Source organism: Aulonocara stuartgranti, assembly GCF_965226115.1.
Source record: "Aulonocara stuartgranti genome assembly, chromosome: 3".
Taxonomy (NCBI): Eukaryota; Metazoa; Chordata; class Actinopteri; order Cichliformes; family Cichlidae; genus Aulonocara; species Aulonocara stuartgranti.
Genome location: NC_138941.1, coordinates 67,872,909 through 67,891,821, shown reverse-complemented (window position 1 = coordinate 67,891,821; position 18,913 = coordinate 67,872,909). Strand labels below are relative to the sequence as shown.

The 18,913-nt window shown below is 42.0% G+C and overlaps 1 protein-coding gene across 1 annotated transcript in view; it reads right to left on the bottom strand.

Moving 5' to 3' along the window:
* LOC309694596 (junctional adhesion molecule-like) overlaps window positions 1-17,303 on the bottom strand; it is a 271,132-nt gene extending 253,829 nt beyond the window's left edge. The window contains exons 1-2 of the mRNA XM_082514792.1: window positions 17,195-17,303; window positions 16,566-16,916 (exon numbers count right to left, since the gene is read on the bottom strand). Coding sequence (XP_082370918.1) covers window positions 16,566-16,916; window positions 17,195-17,264 — 421 coding nt within the window. The 5' untranslated portion in view covers window positions 17,265-17,303. The remainder of the gene's footprint in view (window positions 1-16,565; window positions 16,917-17,194) is intronic.
* Window positions 17,304-18,913: the final 1,610 nt, after the last annotated feature.

The window sequence follows — 18,913 nt, the reverse complement described above, 5'->3', positions numbered from 1 at the left end:
GTCTGATCAGTAAACTTATGGAGTTATACTGAATGAACTGTTTGGAAAAATGAAGAATCATTTTCACTCAGTAAGCTGAGATTTGTAATGTAAACAGTAAAATGTAATTGGACGTTGGCAGAGTTGACTTACAGTGTCTTTGTTTAGAAGCAGAGCAACACAGATGGATCCTGTTCTCAGCCCTGTCGTCACTGTGGTGGTGGGAAAATTTCTCTGTGACCTTTGTGGAAAAACTTCCAATCTTCAACAGGACCTAAAACCACTTCAACGTAGCCACACTGGAGACAAAATGAACTACTGCAAAGAATGTGGGAGAGGCTTCCACACACCAAGTACATTAAAAATACATGACCTCTTCCACATTGGCGTCAAAAAGCACACCTGTGACTAGTGTGGGTCATCCTTCACCACTTCACGTGAGCTTAAAGAAAAAGCATAAGTGAATCCACACAAAAGAGACACCATACAAGTGCAGACACTGTGACAAAAGCTTCTCACAATCAGGTCATCGTAACAAACATGAACGTACACACATGGAAGTGAACTTCAGCTGTGACCAGTGTGACAAGAGCTTCAGGAATCTCAGTTCATACTCCGAACACAGACGATCCCACACTGTAAATAAACTGTTTCACTGTTACCAATGTGCAAAAACCTTCACTTCATTATCTGCTCTGTGCAAACATCAGCCTGATCATGCAGGACTGAAATCACTGGATCACAATGACTCTGAAGAGAGAGAAAGATCCTCTTCTGGTTTCAGAGTTGGACTTGAGATCAGGCTCCACAGAGTTCAGATGGAATCTGTAGTTTTTATTATGAAATCCTGATAATGTTAAAGCATTAGTTATATTTGATTAACTCTGTGTAAAGTTTGTCTTATTAAATAGTTTGGTGTGAAAAATAAAGAATTGGTCTCACAACAAGTAGTTTGTTTCAGATTCAAACTAATTTAACTGTTTTCAGTGGAGGTTTATCAGAGGAGGAGACTCACACTGAACAGAGAGTGTGTTTAAGATACATTGTGATTAACATCTCACACATTCCAATAAAGCTGATGTTCCTGCATTGCAACAGCAGTTTGCAGATGTGTTGTGCACCTTTTTGAAACGCAGCCTGGCATGAAAGTGTGTTCATGACCTAACAGGTTGCCTGAGCAGAAGAGACAAATTGTGCAAAAGGATTTGGAGGAAATGTTGAAAATGCTGTTATCATAGGATGAAGTGAGGATTTGTTCCTCAGTGTTTGATCTCCTATGCTTATCTGTTTGCCAGATGATTTGTCCCAGCTGTTGAGAGGGCCCGGTTGTTTTTAAGGTACTTCAAGGGAATTAAGGAGTGAGTGCAGGGTTTTATATGGTTCTTTGATGATTATCACAAAGTGAACAAGGTCTCATGGTTTGATGCTTATCCCATGCCAAAGGTTGACCTGGACTTTATAAGCACTCCTTGGTTGTTTATGATGCTGGATTTAACCAACGCCTACTGGCAGATTCCCTTGTCTGTACAGTCCAAAGACAAACACTGGTGATGGCCAGAGGGGCCGATGGCGCGTAATGGCAGCCTCGCAGTCAGTCTGCCCCAGGGCAGCTGTGGCTACAACTGCAGCTTTCCTCCACCAGTGTGTGAATGTGAGCGTGAATGAATAGTGGAATTGTAAACCACTTTGAGGGTCTGAGGAAAAAGTGCTGTATGAATGCAATCCATTATTATTATCATTATTATTATTATTATTATTATTATTATCATCAAAAACGTCTTTCTCCACTCTTTATGGTTTGTACCAATTTGTCACACTTCCGTTTGGCTTGTTTGAAGCCGCGGCCATTTTCCAGCACGTGCTGGAGCTACAGCTGCATCCTCACACTGCTTATGCTGTTTGCTACCTGGATGATGTTATCATTCATAGTGATTCATAGTGGTGGAGCATGTGCAGTGGTTGGTCACGGTCCCAGAGACCCTTTGGCAGGCAGGACTGATGGCAAACCCAAAGAAGTGTATGGTTGGATGGAGGGAGGTACAGTATTTGGGTACAATTTGGGAGCTGGGCATGTGCATCCACACATGGATAAAACAGCAGCAATCCCATCCTACCTTTGTCCTAACGCAAAAAAGAACATCCTGATAATAACCAATTGCAATAGTCCAGACTTGAAGTAATAAATGCATGAACAAGTTTTTCAGCATCACTCAGACAGGATATTTCTACTCTTAATAATATTGCAGAAATGGAAGAAAGTAAAGATTCATCGATTTGCTTCTGCTTATCTTTTTAAGGGTCGCTGGGGCACTGGAGCCAATCCCAGCAGTCATAGGCTAAGAGACCAGAGTCTTAAATACTTGCTTAATATTTCCATTGACGAACGAATCTTGGTCGAAATGTCAAAGATTCCTCATAGTGTTAATGGAGGCCAAGGTACTGCATCCAGCAGACGATAAAATCCTTATTTTGTTGATAAAATTGGCACAGAGCTTCCGCCATGCATTACCAAAGATTCACATCAAACTTATCCCATTCTTGGTTGCTTTAATGAAGATTTTTTTTATTGTCACAGTTTGATACTGATGATTAGGGATGGGCATTAATACGATTTTCACTATTCCGATTCCATTTTCGATTCTGTTTAACGATTCGATTCTTTTTCGATTCTTTTTAAAAAAGGAGAACACTAAGGTCGATTAGCTTAGAACTTTGTTTATATCTTCTCTTTGAACAAGATAGAAATTTAGGAGTAACATGGCCTTACAAACCCAACAGTGAGATCTTTTTTTTTTTTTTTTTTTTTTTTGCCTGTCCCGTTTGGCTCTTTTGCCATCAGAATTATTGTCTAAAGGCAAAGAAAGATGCGCAACGGATTTACTTTACCAAATTGACCATCCCAGCCTTGCCATAATGGTCCATTTGATTCACCTTTTATTGTTTATTTTATTTTCACTTGCTGAATACGGGACAGACTTGACTGGAGGAAAGAAGGGGAGAAAGAAAGAGGGAAAGAGAAACAGCTGAGAAGAGGGACGGGGGAGAAGGGCAAAAAACAAAAACCAACAGAACGGGCAGAAAGAAAAAAAAATTAAAAAAATGCATATATCAATCACCTGGATCACCTGCTGAGAAAGAAAAAAGAAAACAAGCAGAAGAGAACAAGAGTAATAGAATAAACAACATCACAATGATATATGGGAATATAACAGTAAATACTAAATATTAAACATTATTGTGCAGCACATAAGATCAACAGAACACAGTGTTCTTTGAGGTAGGAGCCAAAAGGGGTGTAGTTTGTGGGTGTGATCACCCGTGTGTACACCTGTGAGCATGGACGCGCTTGTTTTTTTAAAAGGTTCCTTCATGTAATGATCTGCTAGAGGGTGTGGGGGGGCCACAGCCCCGTCCTCCAGGGTATGAAGCAGGTATGGAGGAGATCAAAACTCCAGACATCCAGAGGCCCCCAGAACACAAGAGACCAAGGAAGACCAACAGAGGGGCAGCTGCGCCACTGTCCCGGAAAAAGCTGAGGAGAGTCCCAGATGAGGGCTCACTCAGCAGCCGCGGAGCAGAAGCCAGGGGGAGTTGCAGTGACGCGCCGGTGAGCTCCGCCGGCAGCCAGCCGTGCCTGAGTGACCGAGCCCCAGGCCGAGAGGCCGGGGGCACCCCACCTCCGAAGTGGCCCGAGCGAGCCCCAGGCTCCAGGCCCCGATAAGCGGCCGCCAAGGAGTGAGCCGGTGTGTACCTGGACGCCCATCCCCAGACACAAAGAACCACCAACGCACCGATGTCTGAGGGAGTCCGCCATTGGCAGGGGAAGTGGTGGTGGGGGGAGAGAGGCCTCCAAACCTTGGAGGGCCTGAGATGTCCCCAGAGAGGTGGCGTCTGATACCCAACCTGACATATAGACACAGACATACAGGCACACACAGATACAAACATCCATTCCCACCCTCATGCTCTCATATGCACTTACTCCACACTCAACCAACGTGGAGACAGACATCAGCCTGATCATGCAGGACTGAAACCACTGGATCACAATGACTCTGAAGAGAGAGGAAGATCCTCTTCTGGTTTCAGAGTTGGACTTGAGATCAGGCTCCACAGAGTTCAGATGGAATCTGTAGTTTTTGTTATGAAATCCTGTTAATGTTAAAGCATTAGTTATATTTGATTAACTCTGTGTAAAGTTTGTCTTATTAAATAGTTTGGTGTGAAAAATAAAGAATTGGTCTCACAACAAGTAGTTTGTTTCCGAAAACAGTGAGATCTTAAGAGATCCACAGCCTACGGCTCTTCAATGGGGTGTCACAGGGTCCCCAGGAAAAGAAATTGTAAATGTAAAATAATAAAATAAATATTCATCTGTAGCAACAATTACAATTACACAAGAATATCCAGTAATGTCCCTGCCTACAATTAAAGACATTCACTTACCGAAAATCGGGGGCATCTGCTGTGGCAAATGGGTGCAAGCCTTTGACCACAAACTTAGTCACTGCTCGGTGACATTCGTCTATCCTGGCTTGAAAGGAGACGCTACCGGTAGACTTCAGCGAGAACTGCCAGCACTTGAGACAGACTCTGTCTGTCTCTCTCATCATGGTCACCTAAATGCACAGTAATGGCAGGTTTTGTAATAAGGCAGATCACGCTAACATAATATGCACTGTTAGTTGATTATTTACCTGCCACATTAACGGGAGAGGACATGCAAACGTTACCGCTGCTGCTGGGTTGAGATTCATGAGTCAGGAGCAGAATTAAAACATGACATTCATTTAAGGTTATCACGCGTTTTGTGAGCAAATTCTTTTGCATATTCGTAGTGTTTCCTCCCTTAAATGAAATGTCTACTTTGCAAGTATTGCAAGTTGCCCTGTTGTCATCCGTTCTCGTAAAGTATAACCAAACTTTTGAGCATTTGACCCGCTTAGGCGTCGTGTTTCTGTCATGGTCCTGGGTCTTTTGACCCAGCGTTTTGAGTTTGAGTTTATTTTGTTCATTAGGTTATCTAAGTTCATTTGGTTATTAGACTCCTTGTGTTTTCTTCCCCTGTATTTAAGCTTCCCCTCACCCTTGGTGTTTCATGCTGCGTGTCTTATGTTATCAAGTTTGTATTATTATGCCTAAGTGTTTCTAGTTCTTATTATTTCCCCCTCGTGTTTCCAACTATGTTAAGTCTCCCCTGCTCTTCATGTGTTTCATGTCTGTGTCTTACATTGTGAAGTTCGGGTTGTCATGTCTACGTCTCATTATGTTTCCTGTTTTATTGTGAAGAGGTCTGGTGTTTCTGTGTTCATCGTGTTCAGCTAGACAGCGAGATAACGATGCTCCAATAACCAGACTTATTTTCCTTGTTGTGCTGATTTATTGAAGAATGGCCTCTGACCATTGCCTTCTCTTTGACCATCGTAAAACTGAAAATACAAAATACTGTATTAGCTAACTAACATTGTGAACTAGCTTGTTACACTCTTACTGCAAGCTAACAAGATAAAACTTTCAAATGTACAAATTATTGTGCCATTTTTACACAAAACAAAAGATAATAGTTATTTTATCGACATTCATACTTACAGACATATCTTGTCCAAGGCAACAACATTTTAAGGTCCGTATCAGCTTAGAACGATAACATTACGGTATCACTTTCCGCCATCTTTTATTTCTTCTTCACGTTCTCATTTTTTCCTTTCCCAAAGTAACCGAACCCATATTACAAAGCAGCCACTAGAGGGAGCTCTAGGGCAGCGTACAACTATAATATCCGATTTAAGTTATAAAAGGCAGAACAGGCTCCTTGTGCTTTAGTTTTCCCAGTTTAGTTTAGTTTATTTTGTATTGTTTTTCGTGTCCCACTCCACGCCAGCAATAAAGCTGTGTTTTTTGAGTTTACCTTTTGACTCTGTGAGTTTGCGTTTGGGTCCTACTCTTGCCTGCACACAGCCGTATTGTGACAGAAGGACGCAACACTGACAAAGAGAAACATGGGGCTTAAATACACTGAGGGATAACGAGGGGGAATGAGCCACAGGAGGAGAGCACAGCTGAGAGTAATTAAGCAGGACGAGGCAAGGGAAACAAAACTAGAAACATTAACATAGAACAGACTGTGAAAGTAAAACAGGAAACACACTGACGGAACTCTAGACATGTGAACTTGACAGACTGGGGGAGACAGAACATAGGGATCTGAAACATGGAACAGAAAGGCACAGTAGATCAACATGAACATAACAACGCCACAGGGGAAGAGTAAAACTGAACACGATGAACACAGAAACACCAGACCTCTTCACAATAAAACAGGAAACATAATGAGACGTAGACATGACAACCTGAACTTCACAATGTAAGACACAGACATGAAACACATGAAGAGCAGGGGAGACTTAACATAGTTGGAAACACGAGGGGGAAATAATAAGAACTAGAAACACTTAGGCATAATAATACAAACTTGATAACATAAGACACGCAGCATGAAACACCAAGGGTGAGGGGAAGCTTAAATACAGGGGAAGAAAACACAAGGAGTCTAATAACCAAATGAACTTAGATAACCTAATGAACAAAATAAACTCAAACTCAAAACGCTGGGTCAAAAGACCCAGGACCATGACAGTTGCCTGCCAGGTAAATGACGCTCCGCAACGTGGTGACGTCATTTGGGGCGATTGGAATCGATAAGGGAATCGTTTGGAAAAATGGCAAACAATTCCAAGGAATTGAAACAGTGGGAACCGGTTCTCAACAAGAACCGGTTTTTGATACCCATCCCTACTGATGATTTCTTGTGAACACTCCTTTAGTTTGATCCCAGTGACAGTATCAATCAACGCAGTGACAGTATCTTCCTCGCTGGCTCCATATCTCTTTATAGAGTAATCAGTGGTTTGCTGTCTCTCACCATCAAAACACTCCATAAATCCCACGATTGACTTCCTCATAAACCACTGAATCAGTTCCTTTCTAAATGAAGATTCGAACGTCACTGATCACCTTCCTCTGGCCATATGAATCAAGCCTTGACACAGTCCTTCTGAAGCAATGTGTTGTTTTTTCTGACACACACACCGGAGCCTCAGGTTCAAGTGGGCCATCACTATTGTTGGCCACATGTCGGCAAAGTTATGTGACATTAGTGATGTTTGTACTTTCTGCGTTAACTTGGTTTTAAAGCCTTGACTTTAAAATAGACACTGTTCAAAAGTTGATCTTAATCTTACAGAGAATATGATGATATTATGGATAATTAAAGTCAATCATATATTCACAAACACAACAAGCTGAAAGTCAGTGAATGCTGCTCGGTTTGCAGTCCTGAATATCACGGCACAAGCAGGATTCACTGCACTGTTAATGTTAGCTATGTTAAATTGCTGCCTCTGTTCGGTGGTGTCGAACCGAACGGACTTTAACGTGTGTTTGAACGAGCTGACGGTTCACTCATTAGGCTGAAAGATAGATGCTTTAATCACAGGAGTCACACATGCAGGGCTGTAGACAGGGGGGTTTGCTGTCCTTACAGACTGTGAGGGACCAAGCAGCCAAAGCAAAGAGGACACAGGCAAAAAAGTGTCTTTCAGACCTACCATTTATTAGCTCAAACATCAAAAGACATGAATGCTTTAAAAGCATCAACATCAGCTTTTCTCTGACAGCATGGTGGGAGTTTCTAAAAATAACGGAGTCTTCATTAATCCCATGCAAACGTACACCTATCTGGAACAACCCTGACATATTACAAAACAATAATATGATTAATTTCCCAGAATGGAGTTGTAAAGGAATTAAATACTTAGAACATATATTAGAGGGAACAGAATTTATTCCATTTGACAGACTAGTTGCACAATATGGGATCAACAAGAAAAGATTTTTAGAATATCAACAAATTAAATCCATAATAAAAAAGAAATTTAACCTCATTCAAGTTGAATTACAAACACCACCAAGTGCGGCACATTTCCTTACTCTTAAATCCCCCAAATTATTATCTAAAATATACAGAACACTTTCTAAATTAGATGAATCAATATCCCTTCCTATTGCAAAGTGGGAAGCAGATTTATCAGTCAGCTTAGACCAAAACTTCTGGTCTCAGATTTGCTTAAAAACCTTTAAATTGATTAAAAATCCCAGTCTGCAAATAATACAATACAAAATACTACATAGAGTGCACTATACAGGTCATCGGATGTTCAAGATGGGCTTTACGTCTACCAACAACTGCTCACACTGTCAAGACAATACACCAGACAATTACATTCACGCTCTTTGGTTCTGTCCACCAGTTCAGAAGTTTTGGCGCGAGATATGTGAAGACTTATCAAAGTGTCTGAAATGTAAAATTCCAACCTCCCCTTTAGTATGCTTGTTGGGCAAATTGGATGAGGTCACTACAGAAACTAATACAGTCTACATGGTTTTTACTGCCCTATGCATCGCCAAGAAAACAATCCTCATGAACTGGAAAAATAAATATAATCTTAATTCTAGCCAATATAGAAACCATCTAATAGATCACATTAGTCTCGATACAGCCTCTGCCACCACATTAGATCAATCCATCTGGGCTCCTTTGATCGGCTCCATCACCTAGCGGGGGTAGGGGTTCGTGGTTTGGTCCCGCCTTAGCTATTGTGGTTGATGTGGAGTTGGGACGGGCTTAGGGCACCTGGAGGACCCCTAGAGATGTTATCCCTGGAGGGCTTAACCCGGGGGTTGTGTTCATAACCTGGTTAGTGGCTCTGGTCGCTCTTAGAGGTTGTTCTCCTCGTGGCTGAGTGCAGCGAGGCTGGAGGATGGTTTCAGGCAAGTTTTTGACTGAATTGTTATTGGCACCATGTGTCCCTTAAATCTCACAAGAAAGCTCTGACTCCTGGCTGAAGACATGGAATGCTGTTATTTAAGGTGGGAAATCACAATGTGGGAAACAAAATAAAAACACACACACAACCAGAGAAATGAATAAGAAAGGCACGTGTTAGAGAAATGCCTTGTTTGAGAAAAAAGTTAAATTAACCCACCTACAAACGCACATACACGCAATGAAGAAACAGCTTACATTCATGAACACGTGAAGATTTTCCAGCAAGATTAAAACAGCAAAATTTAACATACACCTGTTGTTAAATGATAAAGTTTATCCACTACTAACAAATAAACTCTCTGGGTTGCAGGACAACAACTTAACTTCAAAAAAAAGACACTGGTCTGACCAACCAGCGATGACACAACAAATTTAGTGGTAAAAAGATTCAAATTGTGACATGTTTTCTGCTGATTGATTAATACAAGTGATTACTGAATGAAAGAAAATTCCTTTTTTGGGCTTTTAAACATGATCTTAAGAATTTTAACACCTGTGTTGTCCTGTCAACTTGGCGGTCATGAGTTGATTATATGGCGAGAAAAAACAAAAAAAGGGGGAGAGAAGGCTGACACAGGGCCTGGTCCCGTTGTTTCTCCCCTTTCTGAATAACACAGCCAACACAACATAATTTTCCTCTTCGTCTGTTTTTGTTTTGTTTTGTTTTTGTTTTGTTTTTTCTCTTTATGCTTGATTACAGGCTCCTTTGTCAACCTGGAAAGACGAGGCTGACCTGGACTCCTCCTCTATCATCTTTGCTCTCTCCTCTACCATCTTTGATGTGACCCTGACCAAATGCTACAGCAGCTGGACCCACAACAACAACCTGAAAACGTCAACACTGCTGCAGGAAAACGATCTCATGCAGCGGAGACGGAGAGCGTTAAATCCAAGGCCCGTTTCACTACACGGGGGAGATTTCCAGACAGCTTCAGCTGACAGAGCTGTGACGAGACGCCCATTAAGCCTGGAGGAAAAGTGAGGCCGAGCAACACAATGCTGACCTTAACAACTCTGCATTAAAACTGTGCAGGACAGTGACGGACCAACACGGACGTTCGGGCAGCAAAAGGGGCGTGCCAGAGACAGGAGGAGGTCAGGAGGCACCTTGGAATGAACAAAAGCACCAGGAGAAAATAAGCTGAAGGCACAGGTGTCGGGGCTCGGCCAGGAGCTGACCTCTGAGAAGAGCCGAACAGCAAAGCTGTAGAAGGCCGTGGAGCAAAGCAAGGGAAACATCAATGGACTTCATTCTGACTTGTACGGAGAAGACTCTGAGGTTTCTGCCCTCAGTAAGAGCTCAAGGCATCAGAGCAGGAACTGAACATGGCTCAGGAGGAGCTGGCTGATAATCGAACCCATCAGGCTTGGAGTCCCAGACACAGGACTTCGAATCAGGCCGGAGCTTGCTGGAGCAGGAGGTCGCCAAACCTGACGAAAAAGCTCCAACAGCAGGAGCAAGCCCTGAAGGAGCTACAGAAGCAAAAGGGTCAAGTTAAGGAGGAGCGGAACAAGGAGAAGATGCAGGATACTGGAGAAAAGGACTGCCTCAATTGGGGCCAGAACCAGTATGGACAGAACTTTGAGCAGCAGCACCAATGGATGCAAACAGACTGAAATGGAGGAGGGCAGGACCCCAGGGCACGCTTCTGGCCGTGGTTTACCCAGAACACCAGAACAGGAAAGTGATGAACACAAACACACACAAACACAGACATCTACCTGCACTGACTCAGAATGAAGAGAAACACACATATGAACATATGCACTCGTTGATTGAGTGAGAAATGACACACACATGTGCAAAAAATCGAAATGCTGATTCAATTCACTGAGAAGTGATTCACACACACACGCTGATGCAATGAAAAATACTTTACTAACAAATGCTGCACACATACATCCAAATACGGAGTCGGTTACAACAACAAGAAGCCATTGATTGTTTATTGGTTAAATGCAGTTCATGTCACCCAGAGGGCATTTGTGTAGATTTAGGGGACAAGGTCTAAAGCATTTGGGTAGTGAAAACAATGTCTGTGCGTGATGTCTGTTTATGGCTCAAGGCCTCGACTGAATTGTTTACTGTGCTTCACACAGCCTGATAAGGAGCAGTGGTACAGAGTGAAAATGATGAATTAACGGTGTCAAGTCGTACCTTCAGATCCTGCCTGTTTGGTCCAGTTTGTGTTTTCATGTTTGGTTTCTGTTTTTGTTTGGTGCCAGCAATAAAGCTGAGGTTTTCAGTTACATTTCCGTCTCAGAGTCCTGCACTTGGATCCAAATTCAAATTCAAATTTTATTGGTCACATACACAGTCATACACAGTACGATATGCAGTGAAATGCTTACACAACTGCTCGTGACCTAAAGAAAAAAGAAAAGGCTATGAATAAGATAGGAAATAAATATGAAAATTAAAAAGGGTCAATTTAACTAGAAAGGAATCAAATAAAATAAAATATAAAAATTTAAGTTAAAAATGAAATAACTGTACAACACAAATTAGAATGAAGGGTAAATTTAACTGGGAAAGAATAAGATAAAATATATAAATTAAAGTTGAAAATAAAATAACTGTACAACAAAATACACAATACACAGTATAGAAATATATACGAATGTATGAAGAAATATAAATATATATACAGTGGGGCAAAAAAGTATTTAGTCAGCCACCGATTGTGCAAGTTCCCCCACCTAAAACGATGACAGAGGTCAGTAATTTGCACCAGAGGTACACTTGAAGTAAGAGGTACACTTGCAATTGAAATTGCAGCGAACATGATTGACATGGTAGCACTGAATGCACATGTGCTGTATCAAGCATGCACCGGGACGAAGGAAAGACGGGTGGACTTCCTGGTGGAGCTTGCAAGATATATATATATATATATATATATATATATATATATATATATATATATATATATATAAACTGCCCTAGAGCTCCCTCTAGTGGCTGCTTTGTGATATGGGTTTGATTACTTTAAGAAACAAACAGACAATAAAATTGTTATTCATTTGTTTATATTACAGTTATGACCATAACATAAAACGTTTTTTCTTATTTTTCAGTGTTAAATACATTTTTAAACTGTGATGCACTTAAATTTAAACATCCAATTTAAACCCTTTTCATGGGCTTTGTTTGACACACAATTGCTTCTTTATTGGGTACAGCATTTTTACGTGCATGTGCACGTAAAATACAAAATAGTGATATCATCTATAAACATACTGTATGTAGGAGGTTTTAAACCTCTTGGCTACCATTCCTTTCTTTTTGCTGTTCTCCACCTGATCATAAAGGACCTTCTTCTTCATTGTTTTACACTTACATCATCTACTTCCACCGAATCACAGTCAGCAGCATGGAGCACGTGTTGGGTGGATGAACCTCTGCCCTGTCTGATTACAGTTTGTACACACACACTGCCTCCTGTGGACTCTTATCTTTCTTTAACCTTTAAAGTCTGACAGTTTCTAAAAGAGAGTAAATCTGCTGCTTCAGTTTAAACACTTCACTCATATATTAGCAGCAGGAAGATTAATCATCTAAAGTTCAGTGTGTGACGATTTTGTCTTCTTCTGTTTTATAAACACTACACACGACCGTTAAATGTGCTGATTTCTAACAAAATGTGTTTTTAAATGTTTTAATGTAAATCTTATCCTGGTTTCCTGCATTTAGCTCTTTGTTCTCTGTGACCATCAGAGTGAAGTCAAAATCAGCCTCAGACGGTCTCCTGGTTTATAACTAAAACTGTTTTAGACACAGAAGTGAAGCCTAAGAGACGCCATCAGTTTATTTACAACATTTATTTAAACAGGAAGAGATCTGTCAGCGTGACGAGATTAGGCTTAAAACTTTCCTTTTTGCTAAAGCATACAGTTAGGGCTGGACCAGGTGACCCTTAATCCTCCCTTATGCTACGTTCACACTGCAGGTCTTAATGCTCAATTCCAATTTTTTGATCAAATCCAATTTTTTTGTCTGCTTGTTCACGCTACAAATAAAATGTGACAGCAAACGCGCTCTAGTGTGAACGCTCAAAGCGGCCCCGGCTGACGTGGCTTGAAGCTGGACGGGCGACTCGGGCCCTCCAGCTAACAAGACTTGAGGCTGGACGGGCGACTCGGGCCCTCCAGCTAACAAGACTTGAGGCTGGCTGGGTTCTCCCGAACCCCCAGCAGACGAGACCTGACGCTGGACGGGCCCCTCAGGCCCTCCAGCCGATGAGGCCGGACGCTGGCTGGGTTCACCTGAATCCCCAGCTGACAACACTTGAGGCTGGATGGGCTCCTTGGGCCCTCCAGCTGGAACAGATGCAGGACCAGAGGCAATCGGGACCCCTGGCTGAGGGTGAAGATGAGTGGCTGACTGAGCAGATGACAACGCTAATGAATCCTCCACTAACTGAGCTACTGACTGGGTTATGGACTGTAACAAAGCTTGCAGAATATCCGATTGTGGTAGCGACTGAGTTATGGATAGCGGGGGTGAAGACTGAGCTATGGGTGACTGAACTTGAGGTGAAAGTGGTGGTGGTGGTGGAGTTGGTTATTGGGCGGCTAACGGGGCTACAGGCGGCTGCTGAGCAGGAAACACTGGACACTGAGCTACAGGTTGCTGCTGAGCAGGAAACACTGGACACTGGGCTACAGGCGGCTGCTGAGCAGGAAACACTGGAGACTGAGCTGAGGGTGGCTGCTGATCAGAAAACACTGGAGACTGAGCTGAGGGTGGCTGCTGATCAGAAAACACTGGAGACTGAGCTGAGGGTGGCTGTTGATCAGAAAACACTGGAGACTGAGCTGAGGGTGGCTGCTGATCAGCTAACTGAGCTGAGGGTGGCTGCTGATCAGCTAGCTGAGCTGAGGGTGGCTGCTGATCAGCTAACTGAGCTGAAGGTGTGGAAATGAAAACTGCACCAGTCCGTACTACAGGAGAGAATGGAAGTGTGGTTGGGTGATGACGGTGAGGGTTGCATTTGTTCTTCAAGGATGGATCAAACAATTTGGCGATAAACCTTGGCAAAAAATGCTGCTGTCGTTGAGAATACCAAGTGGCGAGGGCCTCCAGGAGAACTACTGAATCCTCTTTCCCTGGGCCGCCCATGCCAAACAGTTCAAAACTTAGCCTCACTCTTAGAGCTGTTATTATTTGTTTGAGTCCATTTATATTTAGAAAACTGACAGTGGAGGCAGTGGATGACAAAAAATTATCAAAAAATACTACCTCCAGCTGCCTCTTGTAGGGGCTCGCGGCGTGGACTACCCTCCAACAGTAATCCCAAAGGAGCGCGAGATTCTCTCCCTCAGAGGCGAAGTGTGAGTCCGCTGGATCCATTACTGGTCGCGTCGTTCTATCAGGGCTCTGTGTGCGGGGAGGTGGAGAGGAAGGTTTTATCATGGCACACATCTGTTTACATGGAAGGAAACTCCTCATGTGATGCGACATTTAGCAATTTGCAAATGTGCAGCACATCAGAAGGATGACTCTGAAATTACAAAGGGAAACAATTTTGCTGACAAAGCTGCAAAAGCAGCAGCTATAGCAACCACAGTCTTACTAACAACTCGTGAAATTCACACTATTCCACTGTCTGTACTGCAGGACGATTAAAAAGCAGCATCGCCAAAAGAACAAAAACAATGGCTAAAACACGGAGCAGTACTAGACACTGATGACATAGTCTCACTAATCCACTCACATCCCACAGATTTCATCAAAGATTGTTTGTTAGGTAGGAGATGGAGCCTCAACTCAAGAGCAGCTTTAGAGCTACAAAACCACTGGAGGTCAGGAAAGACTCTTAAACAACAGGAAACTCTTCCAGGAAACCAGATAAGCAGAACTCAATGCAGCACTAACAGAAAATCAAACAACTTAAGTCAATTAAGTCACAAACCCAAAATACACACATAAACCTAAAGGACTCTTGAATGGGAGCACAGAACTAAAAGCATAAAGTACCATGACAGCAACTCACATCAGGAATAAGAAAATAAAGACCCATAAACACTAAGAAATAACTGAATAGTTATTTTTTAAAAACAAAAAAACAAAAATGATCCAAGCTATAAAAACAGGAGTTTCCTGGACAATTAATGTATCAGATCTGAGGACGTCGATTATAGCTGCTGGAATGTTTTGTTTATATGATCTTTATCTTTGCGGATGCTTGGAACCTTATTTAAGGTCTCTGGGCAAATTTAGGTGCTTTACTTTTTCCTGTTGTCGCGGTAACTGATAAACTGCTGGGATGGTTTGGAAGAGTTGAGGCAAGTTTGACCACATGTGATGTTTGTTGTTATATTATGAAAAATCACACAGTACTGTGCAAAAGACTTGAATCACCCAAACTTCTTTGTCTCTTTGGAATCAAATTTGAATTTCACAAAAAAATAATTAAATTCTCAATAAAAACCTCAATGTCAATCATTTAGTTGTAGCTGAACCATGAGCCATCAGGCAAATCTCCATTAGCAAGTTATGGTGGATCACCCCGTGCGTGGGGCTGCACAGCATCAACACGTTAGTGCAGTTAGCTCGTTAACGTTGTTAGCTACATAAAACGTTGTCACTGTGCAGGTGACCGGTGGTAACTCACTAACAGAGATTTGCTGTGTTAATGCTGTTATGGCATTAACGTAATTTTAAAGAGATTAACGCTGACAGCACTAATTCATACATGTTTGTAACACAGTTTTACTTTGTGTTCATGAACATTCTGAAGACTGTAGTTCAGAGTCACTGGCAGGCAGCACAGGAAAGTTCATTTCTGTGTGTCTTCAGATCATTTGACCCACAGTTCTGCTGTGAGGTTTAAAGATGATGATCAGCATGTTCTTCACTTTTGGTGTCAACACAGAGTTTGGATCAGCAGCAGGAGACTCAGAGTTCAGCTCTTGAACCCTCTGAGATATTTCATATCCTCCCTGGTGAATTTGATGTGTTGGTCCACAAAGTTCATGTGATCAGTGGTACATCCTGAGATTTGACTTTCACCCAGGTGTCATCCACATACCTGAACTAATAACTTGGTGATGGTCCAGGGTTGGATAACAAAGCTCTTTTTTCCATGTTGGGGAAACCTACAGTCAGCTGAGACTGAAGAAGTCACTTGGATGAGACCAGATGAACAGAACCTTTGACCTTTTTTGACTCTGCTTCTGTTGTTTTTTGGGGGATTCTTTTGTTTTTGTTTTTTTAGATGAGAAAAAAAATACTACCAGCAGCAACAAGAAGCAGAGGTAAAGCTTGCAGTGCAATAGATTCATCCTTCTCCCCTTCACCCTTCCTGCCATTTTCTGTTTTAACTTCAGGTTTCTTCCTTTCATCATTCTTCCCTTCTTCCTTTTTCACTTCTTCCTTCTTCCCTTCTTCCTTCTTCCCTCCATCCTTCTTCCCTCCATCCTTCTTCCCTCCATCCTGTTTGTCTCCTCCTGGCTGACCTGCAGGTGAGAAACAGGTGTGAGGTGTCAGCTGTCAGGTAGGTGATGAGTGAAGAACAGAACAGAATCCATTTCCTCTTCAAACTGCTGTCAGACATTATCTACTGCACTCTGATCACATCACTCAGACCAGCTGCTTTCTACAAAATCTCATCAACAACATCTTTAGAAACAAACATCAACAACCAGGAAGCAGCTTCACCTCTGATCACACACACACAAAACTCTACTCACTCACCTGGAGGAACAACATGAAGGTGGATGATGCTGATTGGTTCCGTACTGATGCCTCTCCTCCTGCGTTTTGTTCCACTAACAACACGACACTCGTATGTTCCACTATCAGCAGTGTTCACATCCTTCAGAATCAAAGACGCGTCTCCATCCTTCATCTGCCTGTCCTGCAGATCCACCCGGTTCTTAAAAGATGGATGCTGGTACTCTGGAACAAACTGTCCTTTTTCGTAAAAAAGCACATATTCATCTTTCAGGTCTTCTCTGCTCCAAACTATAACTATGATCTTCTTGTTTGGAGCTCGACATGTCAGAGTGACGTTCTGTCCAGACTCAGCTGTGATGTTTTTCTCGTCTGAAAGAGGAAACAACACAGATCAGATACGTCGAAGGTCAAAGTACAATTATGATCAGAATGATTGACTTTAAATATTTTGTTTATTTCCTTTGACATTTAAGTTTTTAGTCATGTTGGATTTAATGAACCTCTGAACATCCAGCAGGTCACCAGTGACCCACTGAGGGGGAATTTTAGCCTCATGCTAAACATGCAAAGTGTATTACCATGTAAACAGGCTGATACTCTTCAGTTATTTACCTCCGAGATAAACACGTTTTAACAGTTAATCTCACCTGCAGAGACGAACACGAGGACGCTGAAAAACAGCAAAATGGAGCAGAGTGACGCAGTTCCAGCAGACATGTCTGTGTTTCTGTATTACAGTGGTGGGCTGGAACAGACAGTGGTGGGCTGGAACAGACAGTGGTGGGCTGGACCAGTGTCCTCCAATGCAAACGTATAAATGAAGAAAACTGGAGAGCAGCCAGTCTTTAAATAATGATGCCAAAATATTTGTACCTAAGAGGTCAAAATCAGGACTCTTATTTTCTTAAATTAATGAGGAATTATCTGGTTTTGTGGCTGAAACATATTTAATAACAGTCATTTGGTTTTGGACATGACTGATTATAACAAATATACACTGGTTAAAAGCTTTAGTGTCATTCAAGGTTGTTCAGCACTTTGGATTCAGAAATTATTTTCTATTATTTTAAGAATCATCAGCTCTTTATAGAAAGCTGAGATGATAACTTAAGTTGGTGCAAGTAGATTAGACAAAGCTTTTTAGACAAAACATTTTGAGTGCTCAGAGCAGAAAAGGGCTATTTAAGAACCAGTCCATTTACCATTTTCTTCAAGCTGTTTTTTTCCCCTTTTGTGTCACAAACATAGTAAAGAATATTTAAAAAAGCATAATTTCATGACATCCCTGCATTAGGTAAATCAAATGATCACACCTGATATGTGCCTTTAATTAATTTAACACAGCTTTAATGCTGGCACGGCAGAACACAGGAAATACAAAACTAAACTGGGGAAAAGTAAACTAACACTCGCAGGTAGACACAGGAAGATCCACACAACATGAGGGAGAACGTGACACAGAACTGAGGGAGACGCAGACATAAATACACAGAGGGTTAACGAGGGAAGTGGGAGCACACGGGGAACACAGGTGACACTGATAATAATCACGGGACATGGCAGGAGTGAACACAACACTGACGGTAGAGGTGAAACAGGAAGTACAGAGGTTCAGACAGGAGGAGAGAGAGCACGGGGAGAACACCAACATAACGGGCAGGGGAGACACGGAATAAACACGAAAGGGGACGAGGGCTCATGAATACACAGAGGGGCACACAGGGGGTGAGAGTCACAAAGGGAAAGCACTCAGGGAACAACACAACAGGGCAACTCAGGAAACAGAGCCTAAACAGGGAACAAAATACAAACATACAAGAAAACTAAGAACACTGGGCCAACATGGCCCAGGACCATGACAGTCTGAGCTCTAACCCTGGCTGCCAAATGTCCCCTTGAGGCCTTTGTGCCTTTTACCACCAGACTAAGTTTGTAGTCCTATCTACTAATATTATTTTATTTTTTATTATAGCACAAGGTTCAGTTAGGTTACTACTTTGACTTCCTCAATTTGAGCACATTTCTGACCCGATACTTTATCAAACTTTTACTCGAGTGTTTTTGACACTAGCAGCTGTACTTCTACGTAAGTAAAAATTGCCTGCAATTTTGCCACCTCAGTTGCCACTTTTCTGGAGTTTGTATACTTTTTATATTGAAACGTTCAACGTTTTACGTGTTATCCTTGATCACAGTTCTAAACAAGTTAACTTTCTTCACTTCAAAGTAACCCAAAAAAGAAACTATATGTCCAGTTCTCTTTACTCCAAACCTGGTTTAAGGCTATGCTGTTGTTGTGATATGGCCATACAAATAATATTAAGTTTAATTAATATTTAAAAAAAATGGCTGCTTCATGGCTACCG